The sequence below is a fragment of the Embiotoca jacksoni genome, unplaced genomic scaffold, assembly GCF_022577435.1.
Source record: "Embiotoca jacksoni isolate LCO1_2020_lvr unplaced genomic scaffold, fEmbJac1.0.p SCAF_5, whole genome shotgun sequence".
In the NCBI taxonomy this organism is placed as follows: Eukaryota; Metazoa; Chordata; class Actinopteri; family Embiotocidae; genus Embiotoca; species Embiotoca jacksoni.
This window is the reverse complement of record NW_027185403.1, coordinates 13,691,399-13,708,463: the sequence shown is the minus strand read 5'-3', so window position 1 is coordinate 13,708,463 and position 17,065 is coordinate 13,691,399. Positions and strand designations below refer to the sequence as shown.

At 41.6% G+C, this 17,065-nt stretch overlaps 3 protein-coding genes across 3 annotated transcripts; 1 reads left to right on the top strand and 2 right to left on the bottom strand.

The window, feature by feature from the left end:
- The first annotated feature begins 1,530 nt into the window (after positions 1-1,530).
- Positions 1,531-2,325, top strand: atoh1b (atonal bHLH transcription factor 1b). The gene has a single exon (XM_069171593.1). The coding sequence runs from the start codon at positions 1,531-1,533 to the stop codon at positions 2,254-2,256; it is 726 nt and encodes a 241-aa protein (XP_069027694.1). The 3' UTR covers positions 2,257-2,325.
- Positions 2,326-2,419: 94 nt separating this feature from the next.
- Positions 2,420-9,068, bottom strand: dok3 (docking protein 3). The gene is made up of 5 exons (XM_069171282.1): positions 8,757-9,068; positions 6,766-7,068; positions 6,366-6,456; positions 4,375-4,562; positions 2,420-4,010 (listed from the first exon to the last, which is right to left on the bottom strand). The coding sequence occupies exons 1-5, from the start codon at positions 8,811-8,813 to the stop codon at positions 3,180-3,182; spliced, it is 1,470 nt and encodes a 489-aa protein (XP_069027383.1). The 5' UTR covers positions 8,814-9,068; the 3' UTR covers positions 2,420-3,179.
- Positions 9,069-9,162: 94 nt separating this feature from the next.
- Positions 9,163-16,968, bottom strand: LOC138211409 (probable ATP-dependent RNA helicase DDX41). The gene is made up of 17 exons (XM_069171281.1): positions 16,811-16,968; positions 16,088-16,186; positions 14,881-15,031; positions 14,686-14,760; positions 14,492-14,552; positions 14,262-14,398; positions 14,070-14,142; positions 13,805-13,958; positions 13,450-13,586; positions 12,982-13,144; positions 12,280-12,411; positions 11,939-12,010; positions 11,758-11,854; positions 10,481-10,630; positions 10,281-10,352; positions 9,737-9,847; positions 9,163-9,564 (listed from the first exon to the last, which is right to left on the bottom strand). The coding sequence occupies exons 1-17, from the start codon at positions 16,835-16,837 to the stop codon at positions 9,428-9,430; spliced, it is 1,848 nt and encodes a 615-aa protein (XP_069027382.1). The 5' UTR covers positions 16,838-16,968; the 3' UTR covers positions 9,163-9,427.
- Between the last annotated feature and the right edge of the window lie 97 nt (positions 16,969-17,065).

Sequence of the window (17,065 nt, the reverse complement as noted above, 5' to 3'; positions counted from 1 at the left end):
AAATGAATGGACACCCCGGGACGAAGAACGTGCCGATTTATTCAACTAAGACCAGGGCTCATTAAACTGCTGGCGGCGAGGCAGGTCACGGTGATTTTCTTTACCAGTGCTCGACCCCGACTGTCACGCACACAGAGACAGAAAAAGAGGGAGAGAAAGGAGGGGGTGGGGTGGTGGGGGGCTAACTGAATGCAAAATTTGTCCATGTCGCCATCACTACAACATCTCAGATCTCCCACCGGACAGGTCCGCGCTCCTCTCCGGTATAATTGATGGCCTAATGAGTGATTAGCTCCGGTGTCAGAGCTGTGAGTGTCACCGCGGAGGCTCGGCTGACGCTGTGGGCAGCATATGGGAGACGTGGGTGACACCGTCTGAAACAGAGGTGTGGAGCTGTTGCGGGGTGCCAGGGGACACCAGCTGATAGGCACAGGGCAGGGGCCACGAGACCACAAGCAAAATTTGTAGCATTTGTCTTCCTTCATTAGAAAACCAAATCCTAAATCCTGTGAAGACAACAATGTAAACGATATTAATAAAGACGCCTAATGCAGTAACTTCTGAATTATGGCCTATGTTTTCATCCTTGTTTATTGCTAAATGATTCATAAATTGCCTTCAGGCAACTTATCAGTTATCGTGATGGCTCTGCTACAGACAGGTGTGCCTCAAGTCCTATCTCCCACCTGTTCGTTTTATTATTCCTCTGCAAATAATCCGTGAAAGATTGTACATCGTTTACTGTTTGTTTGAGGACAAACTTGCAGTGCATTTTGCTTCCAGATCTCTTTAGGGTTAGGCCTAATTAAGGAGTCAGTTATACTTTGCTCATGAGAACGAGGTCTCAGTTCATTTTCCATGGAGTGGAAGCAGTGGCGGTCCACGATGATGATGATGATGATGATGGTGGCAATACAAGCTTTTATGTTTTTTTGTTTTTTTATGTTTCCCCTGAATTATTTAGGCTACTTATAGAAATAGGCTATGAGCAATTAAATAAAGTAAATAAATAAAGCAATTGAAGGAAAAAAAAAATATCAGAAAACTTTTTTGAAAACTGTTTTGACACACGCACTTGTTACTTTTCAAAATTCATTTATAGAAAATTGTAATCAATAAGAATTAGACCCCAAACAAGATCATAAGATCATTCACACCTCCTCCTCCTCTCCCCTCTTCTCCGAAGCTTTTCAACATACAGTATACGCCACGCTTCTAAATGATTAATACTTTCGGCTCCCCTCTGTGTGAGGATAACAACAAGGTCGTGATTGAGTTACAATGCACAATAGCAGAAAAAAAGTCGAGCTTTGTGTGGTTGTTCTTTGACAGGGTCAGAGGGGACTGTGCGATTGGCTGCTGCCTCCTGAGGCTGCAGGGCTGTCAGGGCTGGGAGTGACACCAAGGTGACTGAGGGGAGGTTGTATAAATTGTTGGCTCAGCGTAAACCACCCCAGAGACGAGGGGCATCGGCCGAAAGTCCTTTGAGCGAACTTTCCCCGCCGTGCACAACCGCAGGCCATTACAGTGATGGCCGCAATAGCAGAGCTTTCAAGCTGGCCAGAGTACCCCGAGGATTTCAACTTGCTGCAGCAGCGCAACCTGGCCCACATCAACTCCAAAACTTGGATTTCTTCGAATTCAATTCGCGCGTTCTCACGGAGAGACGCGCACGAAGCCGCAGACCTCTCACTGGACAAACTTGTGCCAATGAGTGAACTCTCTGACTGTGTGGCTGCTTCAGGCATCACAGAGGAAGACCCTGGTAAGGCAGCAGATGGAGAGAACACGGGCCACTTCGGCCCTCAGAGACACAGGCGCGTCGCAGCCAACGCCAGGGAGAGGAGAAGGATGCACGGTCTAAACAAAGCCTTTGACGAGCTGAGGAGCGTCATCCCCTCCCTGGAAAACGAGAAAAAGCTATCCAAATATGACACTCTTCAAATGGCGCAGATTTACATCACCGAGCTGTCCGAGCTCCTGGACGACGTGGTTCATCCGGAGTGCAGGAGTCCTCGTCCGGGCTCCGCGGACAAGACCTCCAGGAGGAACCTGATTCACTCCATCCGGCCGGGAGACACCGCGCAGCCCCCGAACCCGCTGACCGGGGACCAGCGAGACCCATCCGCCTCTATTGGCCACCTGATTATATTTGGTCCCACATCTGACTTGGAGTCAAATAAATCCTACAACAGCAGCGATGGAGAGTCTTCGCATCTCAGCGACATGGAGGAAGCTCAGAGTGGGAGACAGTAACAGAGAACTACCATTCACCTGTAACTCCAGGTGTTTATAGCAGTAGACAACAGCGGACATCTGAGACAGTCCCACTGCATCTCAAATGTCTTCATTAATGTTGTGTTACCTGATGACAAAAGTACAGGTAAAACTCCAAAAACACAGACTGACATCTTGAATGTGTCTTCCTGAGGCCATGATGAACGTCAATAGGCCGTTTTATGCACTTTATATGTCCTGAACCATTACAGGCAACATTTCCAGTGTCAGTAGTGATGTTTGTCCAATTAAAAACAAGTATTTTTCTATTTATGTATAGCTAAGGGGGATTTTTATGAGGGCTGTTTTGCGACAATAAAGATACTTAAGACAATATTGTGTATTTTAAGTTATTTTGCTACACATCATTGTCACCAAATACATACTGTATTCACACCTTAACACAATGGGAGTTTGTGGTCTTAATAAGTTGCTGAGTTGTTGGTTCATATGTGACAAAGTTCTCTTAATTCAAATAAGGAGAAAAGAAAAAACAAATTCCAAAGATGTTGAGCATCTCCTTGTGCACAGTCAGCTGCATGTTCTTCCAGTTTACCAACTAAAGGCACACACAAAATCTTGCAGCACACAGCTTCTCTAATATTCCAGTTGAGAAAAACAAAATATAATAAATCTTTTTTTTTTTTTTTTTTGCAATAACAATTGCTGAAAAAAAAAGTCCTCCAAATGCATTTTTCATAATACAAGCTACAACAAAGCAAACATCTGCAAGCCAAATTGCCTAACTGCATGTTCCCAGTGGAAGGGATTTTATAGAAGTAAATAAACTAATTATGCTTTATTACAATTTATCATGTTTTAAATTGCTGTTTTGAGTCTGTCTGTTATCTAACAGCCTACTGAGAAAATGTGGGGCTGCCCTCTCCATAGGGAAGAGGTGGCTAGAACTTGGCTAGGTCCTTAGAAAAGATTTCTGCCAGTTTGTATTTAAAACTGCCAGGGTCCTCTGTGGGGGTAGCACGGGCAGAGGAGCTGATGGCCTCCTCTGTTTCCTTCACGTCATCTCCCGCCTGTGCCTGTGTACTGCACTCTGTCTGGATGTAGTTATTCACAGGGGGCAGATGCTGGTTTCGGGGCTTGGGTATGGGAACAGATTTGATGAGGGTGCAGGGCGCAGGGTGGAGTACAGGCTGAATCAGGGAGGAGGATAAAGGCTGAAGCTGGAGATTTGGAGAAGAATCTTTTTTTTTTACATCTGAATAGATGGACTCTGGGTTATATGTCTCAGCTTTGTGCTGATCCTTTTTTATCAAAGGAGGCGTGGCTCGTCTTAAGTTGTAATAAATGTTTTCATCCATGATGTCAGCCAGGTTGAGAGTTTCCAGGGAGTAACACTGTTCTTCATTATCCTCCACATCATCTCCCACAGCTTCTTTGCTGCTGGAGAAATGAGACAGCTGCTGAACATTTTGGACAGAGATGTGATTAATGGTAGCGTAGTTGTCGTCAGAATCGTCCTCCGTGTCAGCAGAAACATCTGCAAGGCTGTAGTGAGGAGGGCCAGCAGGTCGCTTGGCTGTGGCTGGGAGGAGAACGGGAGGCACATCAGGTAAGGATGTTCTGTGGACGCTGACAGGCTTGACCCACTTCTGCCCCTGCACTGAACACTGGTTGAATATAGCCTGGTAGATGTGGGGGCTGTGGCGGGTCAGGAAGGTGAACACTCCCTCTCCTGACTCACAGCGACGGCCTGCTTCAATGCTGAATCCTCCCTGCAGTCAGACCCAGAAGTGCACATCTTTAAAACATTATAAGACATTTTATAAAATACACTTCACTTTTGGTACAGGATAAACAAAGGAGTTACATATTAGTGAGCTTTAGAAGTGCTGGGAAGCAGATTTTGTTGCCTAGGGACGAAGGCAGTTTTTCTGTATCACTGTGTTTCCAGGTTGAAGAGCTGCTGGCTGTCACTTCATATGTAGAGCACACACATCAGAGTAGTATTCATTTTCTCTCATAACTCTTGGCAGGAATGGAAGGGAGAGCATTTTCCAAAATGTCAAAATAGTCCTAAAACTGTTAATCATCTGAGCAGGTTTATCACGACTATGGTGAGGTGATTGAATACTTTACCTCAACTTGTCCAAATTTGCGTAAGAAGCTGTATGGCCAGCGGTAGATGATTTGACCAGTACTGATGGAGAGCAGTATCACAGCCTCTCTGTCTGGGGAGACCACGTACTCCCCAGACAGCCTGCACTTCTTGGACGCTTCCGTGCTCTGGACAGTCACTTTGTACTGGTTTGGAGGAAGTGTCACATCTAAACACGAGAAAACATCACAGCGTGCAAAGGTTACTGCAGCCAAACACCTCATGAAAGACCTAGATTTTCCATAAGAGGTCTGAGCAGCGATGTGTCAGCAAAATAAATAAAAGGTACACCAAATCATTTTCATATTGAAGAAAGCTGTTTGAAGTTGCCTGCATTCGACTAATCTCTCCATGTGACTGGGCTGCCTGGATTGTTCAGAAGTGTAATCCATTAGCAAATAAAAAGAAATGCATTTGTATAAGCCAGAGCATGCTGACGCTAATATATTCTGTCTTTCATGTTTGAATAAATTAGTGGCTGGAGCTACTGCTCACATATATTGAAAGTTTCTGCTGATGTCTTGAATTTATGATGCTAAGACATATTTTCCCATCATTATAATATAGTCACCAATTTACTTTTTATTAATGGGCAATTTATTAGTTATAATAGTAATAATTACTATATTAATAATATTAATGGGTGATATTATTTTGTGAAAACCATGTTAACTGCTGAGATAGTTGGACAGGACATATTTGTCAGATAATATGACAAAGAGTGAAATTAAAAACCAGTTTTGAAGGTCAAACAGAAAACCAGTGAACCTGGAGGAAGCCTGTGTGTACATAACTATCAATAAGTACTGCAGGCTAACGTTTAAACAGGAAGTGAGTCACCTGTACACAGTGATTTTTAGTTACGGTTAGTTCTGGTGTGTTTCTTACTATGTCTGACCTCTTTTCAATAATTATAGGGTAGGTGAAGGAACTTGTTAACCTACCTTATTTTATACCTAAAATAACAAGGGACCTCTTCAGGGTTATTTATGTAATTGCTTATTCTATAGTATCAGACTGTTCAATTAGTTATCATCACATCTGTCCCAAATAAAGCCTAGTAGGGGCCTTCTAAACCTGCTGGGCACATAGCACCTACTGGCAGGCCCGGGGTTACATAAATTGCGCAGAGTTATTTTAATTTATGTAAGTAATTTAACCTATGTAAAGTTTTTAAGTAAAGTAATATATATAATGTAAGGTAGATTATGTACTAACACCAACCATGATCTTTTTCTAAACCTAACCAAGTAGTTTTGGTGCGTAAGCCTAACCAAACATTTACCAAGTGTTTGATGTTGACGGTGTGGTCTGCCCATTGCTGGTACTCTTCAGCAGTGGGACGTTGTAGATAACAGCCTCCTGGACCGACTAGTTGGTGTACTGGGCCCCTTGTAGCCCAAACTGTATACTAGGGACATATGTGTGATGATAATCTCCTATTTAATAGTCTCATAATAGGGAAAGCAGATGTTTCCTTAAATCCTGATCCTGCAAAAACTTCCCCACAACATCAAAGATGAACCAGTACAACTTGTTAAATTGTGTACCCAGTTTTAAATGTTAAACACTTAACTGAAGTTCTAATGTGCACCACAATGCTGACTTGCCTTCATTTATGACCCGGAGGAAAGTCAGAACTGTCTTTTTGTTTTAATTATTTTAAACTATTAAGTATATTGAAATGGAAGGCTGAAATAAAATCTAAACAAAGAGAAGTAAAATAGAAATTTTAAAAACAAAAATTAAACAACACATTTCTTACCCCTCTCCCTGACTACTAACTTTGATACAGTTCCTACCATGTACCCAGATCTCAGTTGCTACCTTGGTCTGTGCAATGTTACAAATATTTATAAGACAGATATGGCAAGCATTAGAAAGTCAGACCCAGTATCTTTTAAAAAGTTATAGCCTATATTTTGATTGCTTTTGTCTGATCATTTCTCGTCTGTGGATTGATGTGCATTACCCCTTTTCCAAGAGGAATAAAGATCATTGTCCTCCATGGTCAAGTCATTTCCTCCCTCAAAATCCCCTTTGTCTGATTCTCCAGGATCCTTCTGTAAACACAGTAAACGCAGTAAACATGACACAGTGTTTACCTCCCTCTTATCACTGTTTTATGACTTCGAAGTGGTAAGATGCAAGAAAGAACATAGCTTGTGCAAGCACAAGATTTAGAGAAGTGAAGGGACAGAAGTTACAGATACTGGATGAACTTCCTCATTGTGTTATCTATCTCTGCTTGTGGGTAAGACATATCCTCACCTTTCCCAAATTAAAACCCAAGCATTGATAAGAAGAAAGGGAAAAGTGATAAGAAGAAAGGAAAAAGTTGCACTTGTCAAGAGGAGAGAGGTTTGTTATACCTGGAAGGCAAGAAGATTGAGGGCGCTGAGCCAGTCCTGGCTTGTGGTGGAGGCCAAGATGTAGGTGCACTGTGTGGTTTTTAAGGAGAAGGCCGTACACCCGGCAGGGCAACACCCCTTTGGTGCAGGAGTGACACTAAGGCAATCACTCAGACGCACCACTTTTCTCTCCGGTGCTTTTTGCCGACTGATCTTCCTCTGGTCAGTGACAGAAGTGCTGTCGGCTAATGTGTAGAACTCCAACCGGCCGACCCCCGTAGAGCTGGCTTTAAAAAGCACCAGCCATATTTTCCGCCACGTTCTCTGTTCCGAGAAAAAAAAGTGACTGTTCATGAGTGGGTTCTCTCTTTCTCACAAAACATACAAAGACTGCTTTGATTATGTTTATAGAGTTAATGGTGTACCCCCCAAAGTTCATTACTTGGTTCCATTCTTCTCCAACTACAGGAATACAATGAAAGATATGTGAAAGCTGTTTCTGTTGTCACCCAAATAATAATCCGAGTCCTCTTGACAGTCCTGAATTTAACAATAACTCATAATTTTTTTCAGTCAACAGAAAGAACAATAAATAAAAGGGGCAAACGAAAACTTTTGACTCATATCGTACTGCCCATTCTCTACTCGGCCCTACAATCTTGAGGTAATCTTAAAATAGTGACTTTAATTTTAAAGTACACATTCAAAGCATCACCATATCCATTTATAGTGCACATCATATCTCTCACAAGACGTCTGTTAAAACCACATTTTACGTTTGAAGTATTGATAGACAGTGTTGCTAAATTCTCTGAACTGGCTACCTGGAAGTTAACAAACTGATGATTTGTGTTTGTTGTTTTTAGCATTTACTCTTGTCCTGTTGATGACATATTTTGTTATGCATGTCTTTATTTGAAATATTTTATACAGGCTTTTTTTTAATGGATTATTAAGTGTTACAGCTTTATTGTTTTGTTTTACAAAAAATATTGAGTAAATATGGTCCTCTATGCAACTTTTTCATACTAATAATTTTTTGCAAAAGGTGTTCATATAAGACTATTCAGGCTGAAATTATACTGCCAGGTTCAATCTGAAGTTAACTTTAAAGTTTGCGATTGGGCAGTATTCACCCTACTGAAGAGATTTCCTCAAACCATCATATGAAAAACACAGATGAGCAACTCAGTTGCAGTAACACCAAAGAATAAAATAATAATCAGCCTCAGTTATTTGTATTTACTGTAATATGGGAAAACCAATGCCAGGTATTTACATGTAAAAATCATGTATTTATGTGTGACAGATTGAGACTTTTACAAGATTTGGCCAAATCAGAATCATCAGCACATCGCCTGCTCCCGAATTAAATAGGTGTGAAAGATTTTTCTTTTTCATGGTCAGTATCCTTATAGATGTATTGATACGCTGCCAGGCCAATTAAAATTCAAAGAAGTCCAAACACTGCTCTTCAGCACAAAACCCCATTGAACTTCCACGATCATTAAAAAAAAAACAGAGGAAAAACAAGTACAATACACAAACCCATTTTGCGTGACACAAAAATAATTCTTCAAAAAGTGTTCATTGTCTGCCATTACAGGTTTTAGATGAGCAGTAAGAAAATTATACTTTCAGTCAATACGATAATTATTTTGATTAAATAAAACTAAAGGAGAAGATACGCTATATCGTTTATGAAGTATCAAACTTAATCAAAAAATATAGCAAAGTAAACATTTGCATTAGATTTTACTTCAGAAAGTCTTTGTGGTACACTCTTGGACCCACTGCACTGTTCAACATATGCTGGTGTACAAGTGAAGAATCTAATTTTACTATAGGCTCCATATTAAGACTCCTAACCGCCGATAAACTGAGCCTTCAACTACTCGATTCAAACTGAATCATGAAGGCTAAGGAGTATATTTCTGATCTACTAGGAGCTGCTGTAACTAATTCAAATCTTCAACATTTTCCAAGAGTGCTGAATGACAATAAAAACTTACTTTTCCAAACTTGACCCCCTGCAGGTACAACATCCCCTCTTTGAAGATTACTTCCATGCTTGTAAGATTGCTCGGTAAATCGTTTACTGTGCAGTAGTTGTTGCTGTGTGGTCAACATGTAATGTCGAGAGGAGGTTAAAATTGACTTTCCTTTGCCACAAGAATAATTGTTTCCTTTACGTCACTGGCATCTTTCATTTTGTTGTTTCCTCCTTTGCGTCTGACAGGAATAAAAGTCAAGATATCTCTGATAGGCAACTTAACTGTTGCAAGAGAAAGGACACACAAGTTGTGCGTTTTCTTGAGTCGAACTTCCCTTTGCATTACTCTGCTTGTTTTAGCAACTTCCTCACCACACAAAACTGATGCCACACCTCTCCGTTTTTCTAGAGAATAGCCCCAAAAATCCATAACAAATATAGGAGTTTTATTTACAAATAGAGCTTCAAAAAGGTATGTTACAAAAACACCATATCTGTAACAAGTGGGAGAAAAATTGGGGAAGATGTTCCAAGCTACCAATCCTTTCATCTAACAGACCTGCAGATCATTGTAGGTGATGATAAAATACACTTCCTTCACTCGGTGACACGACACATAACCAGAGTTTCTTCAGAAATGTTTCTCAGTTCCGTGGGCCAGTGGAGAATCCTCCCTTTGATTAAAAGCTATTAGAAGTCCATTGAGCTATGAGCCAGGTAGTCTTTCCGCCCGATGTTGGTGACCTGCTTGGTCTGCATGGCCTCCAACTTCGGACAGTCTGTAATGCGATGGCCAAGACCACCACAGAAAGTACAGCCCCTCTCTCCTGTGAAAACATTTGATATGTTAGACACACTTGGATCTCTGAATTGGAAATAATCCCAGTAGATTAGAGAAATATTTTAAGCGAAGCAAAGTAACTACAAAGTAACTAATGAGAGACGAGCATGTGGGCCCTGAAATAAAGATGGGAACTGTATTTGATATGAAAAACTCACCTCCGATATCCAACATGGTCTCGTCTCCTGTCTGGAGGACCTGCAGGACTGGAGGAACTTTCTGCTTGGCTTCAACAAGCAGAGCTTTCAGATCCATCAATACGGACTCATCTATTGGGAAAGACATAAACTTCCTGTTAACTCATGTCATTCAACAATCTACAAGACTAAACTAAATTCAGTTTAAACACTGCAAAGAAATTCTGAATCTGGGCCCTCTTATTGATGCATCCATTGTCAGATTTATACAAAAACTAAATTAACAACCAAAACCTGATCAATCTGTGGTGGTGTTTTAAACACATTTAAGAAAGTCTGCACAATCTGAAACCTCAGTGTATCTCAGCCCTCCTTTCTAAGTGTACCATAATTACTGCAGTTTGAGATTTGACCTTATTTCCGTCACGTTTCTGTAAGTCTTCACTACAACCTCTGCACAAGACAAAGGTGGACAGCTATCTTACTCTGGCCCCGATACTGAAACAGGGTTACTACTCCTACATACTAAGGAATCGGACTTTGGTCTTGTGACTGTTTTTCTTACCGCAGCCTTTATTGATGAATGTCGTGGCAATACCAGTCTTGCCTGATCGTCCAGTTCTTCCAATTCTGTGGACTGAAGAGAGAAACTAGCTTTAGAAATGTAAGGACAACTGATGAATACATAATGCAACAATTTTAAAGGGGCAAAGCCATATCTATATCTATCTATATACACATACATATATATTCATATCCTCTTACCATAGTTCTCTATCTCCTCAGGCATGTCATAGTTCACCACATGCTGAATAGCTGGGAAATCCAGACCCTTGGAGGCAACATCTGTGGCGACCAAGACGTCTTTCTTTCCTTCTTTGAATGCTTCAATGGCTTTGGTTCTTTCCTCCTGATCTGAAAAACAATCAACAAATGTCACATAAACAAAACTGTGTTTAACCAGAAAATGAAATGAGAAAATTATTTCTGCGTCACAGAAACTATCAGGCAGCAATTTAACAGCAACTGTGAAACAGAAAGGGTGACATTTGCAAGCAGGAGGGCATCTGGTGGTAATATTGAGCAACTACAAGAAAAGTGAAGAGTAAGGCTGTGTACATACAGTACATACACTGTGGGCCTGATTTACTGAACGTCTGCGTGTGTAAAATCACGTGCAAACTCCACGCCACCCGCAAAGAAATGTCCAAGCAGATTTACTAACGACGTGCAGTGAGGATTGCGTCTTTCAAATGTACAATTTAACACAGGTTGTCCATTTTGCGTGTTTGCCTGCACACATATGTAATATTGGGCGTTTCCACTTGAAGGTGCAAAATAGAACAATTTAGCACCTGCAACGATATTTACTAAACCTGAAAGTAGAAACAGGAGAAGTGATTGCGTGTGTATTTTAGTACCACTGAAGGAGCGTATTAATCAGATGCGCAAATCTAGAGAGACAGCTGCTCTTATTGTGGTGAAAAGGAGACACTAAATCACCAGAAAGATCTGGACCCGCTGATCGGTGTTTGTTAGAGGATCTCATCCAGCATCCCTCCTCTTTTATTTGCCGACGTTTTATTATGAAGCCTTTTTTTCGCCTTTGTGTTTTTCCCCCGGTATTGACTTTCTTGCTAATAATCTCTTATAAAGCGTTTTGTTCTTGTTATATTTATATTTCTTAATTTCAATGGGATCCGATTTCCTTTTCCTTTTGCGGTCGCTCTGTTTTCCATTGCTGGAATCACTTTAACACAGACAAACACCTCATTTATATACAGCGATTTGCACCCGATTTCAATGACAGAATTACTCTTAGTAAATCACCCGCAAAACGGGTGCAAAAAAATGTGCAAACTTCTGGAAGGAACATGCAATTTGGTACCCTTTATTTGAGATCTTAGTAAATCAGGCTCTGTGAGTGCTCTGACCTAAGCTTGATTTTGGGTTGGACATTCCTCAAAATACTACAATCCTGAATGTACTATTACTCTGTGCTGATTGCTATGTATTTTAATGATAAGAACAGTTTTGCATACCTTTTCCTCCATGTATGGCCACTGCCTCTACTCCTTTAAGCAGCAGATACTCATGGATGGCATCGACATCGGCCTTCTTCTCAGCAAATATCAGCACCTGTCATAACGAAGAGAGGCTTGTGACACGTTTGATTTGATGCGTTGTAGGTATGTCATTGTCAATATATGTGGAAGTACTGACTGGAGGTGGTGTTTTCTGGAGACACTCTAGGAGGTAAACCATCTTGGCCTCCTCTTTGACATACTCCACTTCCTGCAAACACAAAACAAGACGAGCTCAAAACTGAGTATATGGCTGGACTGTGAATAAAAACACTCGCGGGCTTCTCATTTCAAATGAGGGCCTTTAATTTGTACATTCAGTCACACGGCATTCAGCCAATCGGTGATATAAAACTATCCCTCACTCAGTGAAAGACATGCATGTCTGGCCTCGCAAACATAATTCAATCAACAATTTTACACAAGTGCGTTTGTAAACAAAATGCAATGCATATTCTTCTCAGTGAAACACAAACACACCTGGATGACATCCAAGCTGGCAGCTCCGGCCCGGCCCACGTTAATAGTGATCGGTTTGACCAGCGCACTCTTGGCAAAGTTCTGGATCTTCTTGGGCATAGTGGCGCTGAAAAGCAGGGTTTGTCTTTGTCCCTAGATAATGAAACATAACAGAGTTAATACTCTTATTTTCATGTCAAGAGCTTGGCCACAAAAAATAAATAAATAAATCCAGTGTCAGCTCTCTGAGTGCAGCAGCTGGAAGACAAAACTATCTGGCCAGCTACAGCTAAAGCCTCAAAGATGGTGAAACGTGCTCCCTCTGACAACATTAGGACTGTGGAAAGATACATTTCCTAAGTGTACTTAGAAGTGGATTCCATGGATACATTTTGTAGCAAATTGTAAAGATTTCCAGACACATAACATTTCAGTGTAAAAATCAGAAGAAAAGTTCAATGATTGCCTGGAAAAGTGTGAATTTGTCAAAACAGATAAAGGAACACATTTGTTTGAGTGTAGCAGAAGACTTTCCATCATCTAGTGTGCATCCTACTAGAACTGAAGACTAATAATATTCCTCTTTACTTTGCCAGACTGGCTTTACAAAGCGCCCCGTCTGGTGAAGGCTATACCAACCACGACATAGAACAGTGGATAAGGAAAAACTGCTGCAATGGTGATATGGTTATTAACAGTTAATGCCACAAAGGAGAGCCTCACCTTGAAGTAGGAGAAGATGGTCCTGATGTCCTCTTCAAAACCCATGTCAATCATCCTGTCAGCTTCGTCCAGAGCCAAGTAGCGGCATATGTCGAGGCTCACCATCTTCTTCTGCAGCAAGTCCATCAATCTTCCAGGGGTGGCGACCATCATGTGGACACCACTATCACCAAGAGGACACACAGAGTCAGAGACAAAATGAACTCAGAGGACTGTTTACTGATCGGGCTTTTTAAAATACAGTATTATTGTCGCCTCGGTCCTCATGTAGTAATGCTGTTGATTTTTGTTTCTTCCTTTATCGGATACCAACTGTGAAGCATTATGAAAGGAATGTTTCATATTTGACATGTGGCTCCTCTGAGAATGATGCAGCCGATTCATGCAAGTTTTGCTGAAAACTAAATCTAACAGAAATTCTGGATAAAATCCAGATCTTTTTTTTCCCACACAGTCAATCATACTTACTGTTTTACAACCTCCATCTGATCTTTGACAGACATTCCTCCGATGCAGAGGGCAGTGCGCAGCTGAGGAGCCCCTTCCTCTTCCAGTAGCTTGCAGTAATACTCGATGATGCCATGTGTCTGCCTCGCCAACTCTCGCTGGAATAAAAGACGGGGCATTAAAATCACAAGCTTAAATAGTCATGAGTACAAGAAAAATGAGAAAGTTTCTCTCAGCTAATGTCAGGGAAAAATGTGAGAAACTTAATTTCATGACTTCAATAATCCTCAGCTTTGAAATCAACCCTAAAAAACGGACTTTGTAATTTATTCCAAGCTGTGTCATCTTTGAAAGAGGTTTGTCTTGCATGTCTTACTGAAGGACAGATGATGAGTCCATATGGTCCTTCTCTCTTAAAGAATGGGAGCCTCTTCTCCTGTTCCAGGGAAAACATGATGATTGGCAGAGTGAAGACCAAAGTCTTTCCTGATCCAGTGAAGGCAATGCCAATCATGTCTCGACCTGACAGACTGCAAGATAAACACTGTCAGTCAAGTAACAGTTCACATGTGCTTAACCTAAATACAAACTTCACACAGGATACTGCAGTTTGTGTTCCAGGTCCACATGCTGTTACTCACACTGTGGGGATTCCTTGAATCTGAATCGGTGTCGGGTGCACAATTCCCTTCTTTTTTAAACCTTTCAGAATTGCTGCAAACAAGATAAACACAGATTTGTTGTTGGTTGTTAATCATGTGGGACCATTAAAGGCTTCATACAGGAAGACAAAGTGTGTGTTTCACGTGTGGGACAGAGAGTGTGGGGGTTACCTGGTGGCAACTTCATCTCTCTGAAGCTTTTGATTGGAGGAGGGATGCCATCTCCATCAACCAGGATGTGGAACTTCTTCCTGACGCGTTCGTGTCTGGTGTCTGGCATGTTCAGGATGTAGCGTGGTGCTTTCCAGCTGGATAGAATATTCAGGTTAAATCAAAATAGTGAAAATAAAAACTCGACATACAATATTTTACTTTACAAAATTCACTGATGAAGAGCTCACCTTGTTTTTATGGGATCATCGTATATGATACCTTTGGCCATTTCCTTCACAGACATCAGAGCTAATAGAAGACAGTTGAAAGTCGCCACAGTTAGTTTTGAAAAGTTTTGCATTTTGCACGAATTGCTTTATCACCTTCAAGTTGAAAAAAAAAATCAAATTATGAATTTGACTTGACAGGGATATCATTTTACCTCTGCCCTCTGCAACGCTTTCAAGAATCTTCTCTTCCTCTTTCAGCTGCTTCTCCTTAGCAGACTCCTTACGGGCTGTTGACACAAAAACATTAAGTAGATGAGGTGATACAGAATCCATACAGTGAAGTGAAATAGGATTTAAACAATTGAAGGGGCGACAATCATAATACGTGGTTGGATATAGTTTGATACCTTCTGCTTTTTCCTTGAGGTGTTGATGCTGATCAAGGAGACTGACATTGGAGCGTGGACCAAGACCCTCGTCCTCATCCCTCTGCTCCTCCCCACTGTCCTTGTGCTCCTCGTCCACTGCCTTCCCTCGCAGACGTGACATCTTATGTAGCTGTGAGGTAAATATGTTTAAAAAAAAAAAAATATATATACATTACATTTTAAAATATGGTCACTGGGTGCGAAGTTGATATACTTGAGAAAATAGTCCGATACGGTATCTCAACGTAGATACCTGCTGACATTGGTTCTCGGTCCGATACCAGAGCTATCTTGTTCCAAAATTCTAAATCTATATAGTTTACTGCAGGCTCATTATGATCATTTTTAAACAAGGTAACATGACATCAAGCATTGTCGTAAGGCTGAAAACTGTCCCTGCAGTTTGCAGTGAACGAGTGCAGCAAAAACACAAAATGACATTAACATAAAACATTTATTAAATGTGGATTGATCACATTGGGGGCGGCCCTGTGATAGACTGGCAACCTGTCCAGGGTGTACCCTGCCTTCGCCCAATATGAGCTGGGATAGCCTCCAGCCCCCCCCCCCCCCCCCCCAATTACCCTGTTCAGGATAAAGCAGGTATAGATAATGGATGATCACATCAGGCCAATATCCCTGATCCACAAAATAAAGTCAATATTGGCCCCAAACCTAAACCCAGTGAATTGGATCTACATACCGATTTCTGAGGTGTCAAGCAAAGAGAGACAGCAAGATCCTAAATTGGTAGGTGGGATGTCTCTTAGTGGAAAGTGGTAAGTGCCTTTTCTTAGTGATATGGCACTTCCACTTGTGGTATGCACCTTCTTCTCGGAGCTTGGATGTGTGCGATGATTTTCAAATGACAGTAAAGTAGTTTCATGTTCTGACCGTGACTCTGAAATCCTGCCGGTGTGTCCAAACGCGACATCAGAGCCGGTCTTGGATAACGGAGTTAACAGTCGGCCTCGCCACCCCCGACCGACCGACAACAAGAGTCACCAATGGGCAAATACCCGTGTTGTTTTTTGACACGTTGAATTCCTAATAACTTCAAATCTCGCTCCACGTTGCTCGACATTAACCGGGTAACACGTACTTTCCCACGAAGTGACAGACCTACCTACCAATTTTGGGATCTTGGCCCCCTTTACGCAGCAGAGCAATATGCACAATAACGTACCATTTGTTGCTTTCTGATTTTGAACGGGATGTAGGGCACGTAGGGGACGTCGTCCTCCGGCCCCTCGGAGCCAGACCGGTCATCCTCCCCAGCGGACCTCTGCACAAACACATCATCAGAAGCATTGAGCCTGAACGGCCTCCAGATACGAGGCGGTCTCCCTCTATTACGTTTCACTGCAGCATGCTGTGCAGAAACAGGTGGTAATAAAGCAGATTAAAGACGCGGTGGTTATTTTAAGCGGTTCATACCGTGTACAGATAATTAACACACGCTTTACGTTTCAGTTTTATGATGAAAGTAATAGCTGCCGTTTCTTCGGTGTAATTATCAACTGAACATATTTGTTAAGGAAACCGCAAACTCATTACAGCACTTTTTATATTTGAACCTGACAGAAAAGCGGGTTGTGATATTGTGGAAGTTTTTTTTATTTTTACTTGAGTTTCCGCGTTAAGTATTTACCACGGAGCCTCACGGCTAATGAAACTAGCTCGAGCAAGCACGGCGCACATTCACGTATAATCTAATTGAACCAACGTGGTATTCAAACACTTTGGTTTGACGTTACTCGTTGGCCTGTTTCGGTGCTTTTTAACAGCCCGATGGAGAAAACAACGCATGTAAACACGACTGGACACAAGCTAACGCTCGACTAGCTCGCTAACTTCCGCTAGCGTCGCCTCTTTATAGTGTGAATGATATTAAGCGCTATAAACTTACCTTTTTGGCTCGATTTTCGGTCTCCATTTTATTTATGAATACAACTACGACTTCCTGTATACTTCAGCAAAAAAAAAAAAAAAAAAAAAAAAAAGTGATTCACCAAACACTCGCCACGCAAGTTAGTGAATATACTGAATCCACATGTTTACACACAAGCGAGAGATGTGAATGTACGGAAAGCCGGAAGGGTCAAACCTTACAGAGCCGCTGCGACCGCACGACTCCTCCAGCTACTGTGCTGCAGATGCAGCG

Coding starts and splice junctions, on each gene's coding strand:
- dok3 (XM_069171282.1), bottom strand. CDS start 8,813: ATGGAAGTAATCTTCAAAGAGGGGATGTTGTACCTGCAGGGGGTCAAG. Junction 7,069..8,756: donor AGGGGGTCAAGTTTGGAAAA/GTAAGTTTTTAT, acceptor TTCTCGGAACAG/AGAACGTGGCGGAAAATATG. Junction 4,563..6,365: donor TTATTCCTCTTGGAAAAGGG/GTAATGCACATC, acceptor TCTCGTGTTTAG/ATGTGACACTTCCTCCAAAC.
- atoh1b (XM_069171593.1), top strand. CDS start 1,531: ATGGCCGCAATAGCAGAGCTTTCAAGCTGGCCAGAGTACCCCGAGGAT.
- LOC138211409 (XM_069171281.1), bottom strand. CDS start 16,837: ATGGAGACCGAAAATCGAGCCAAAAAG. Junction 14,399..14,491: donor GATGATCCCATAAAAACAAG/GTGAGCTCTTCA, acceptor TATTCTATCCAG/CTGGAAAGCACCACGCTACA. Junction 11,855..11,938: donor TCCAGAAAACACCACCTCCA/GTCAGTACTTCC, acceptor TCGTTATGACAG/GTGCTGATATTTGCTGAGAA.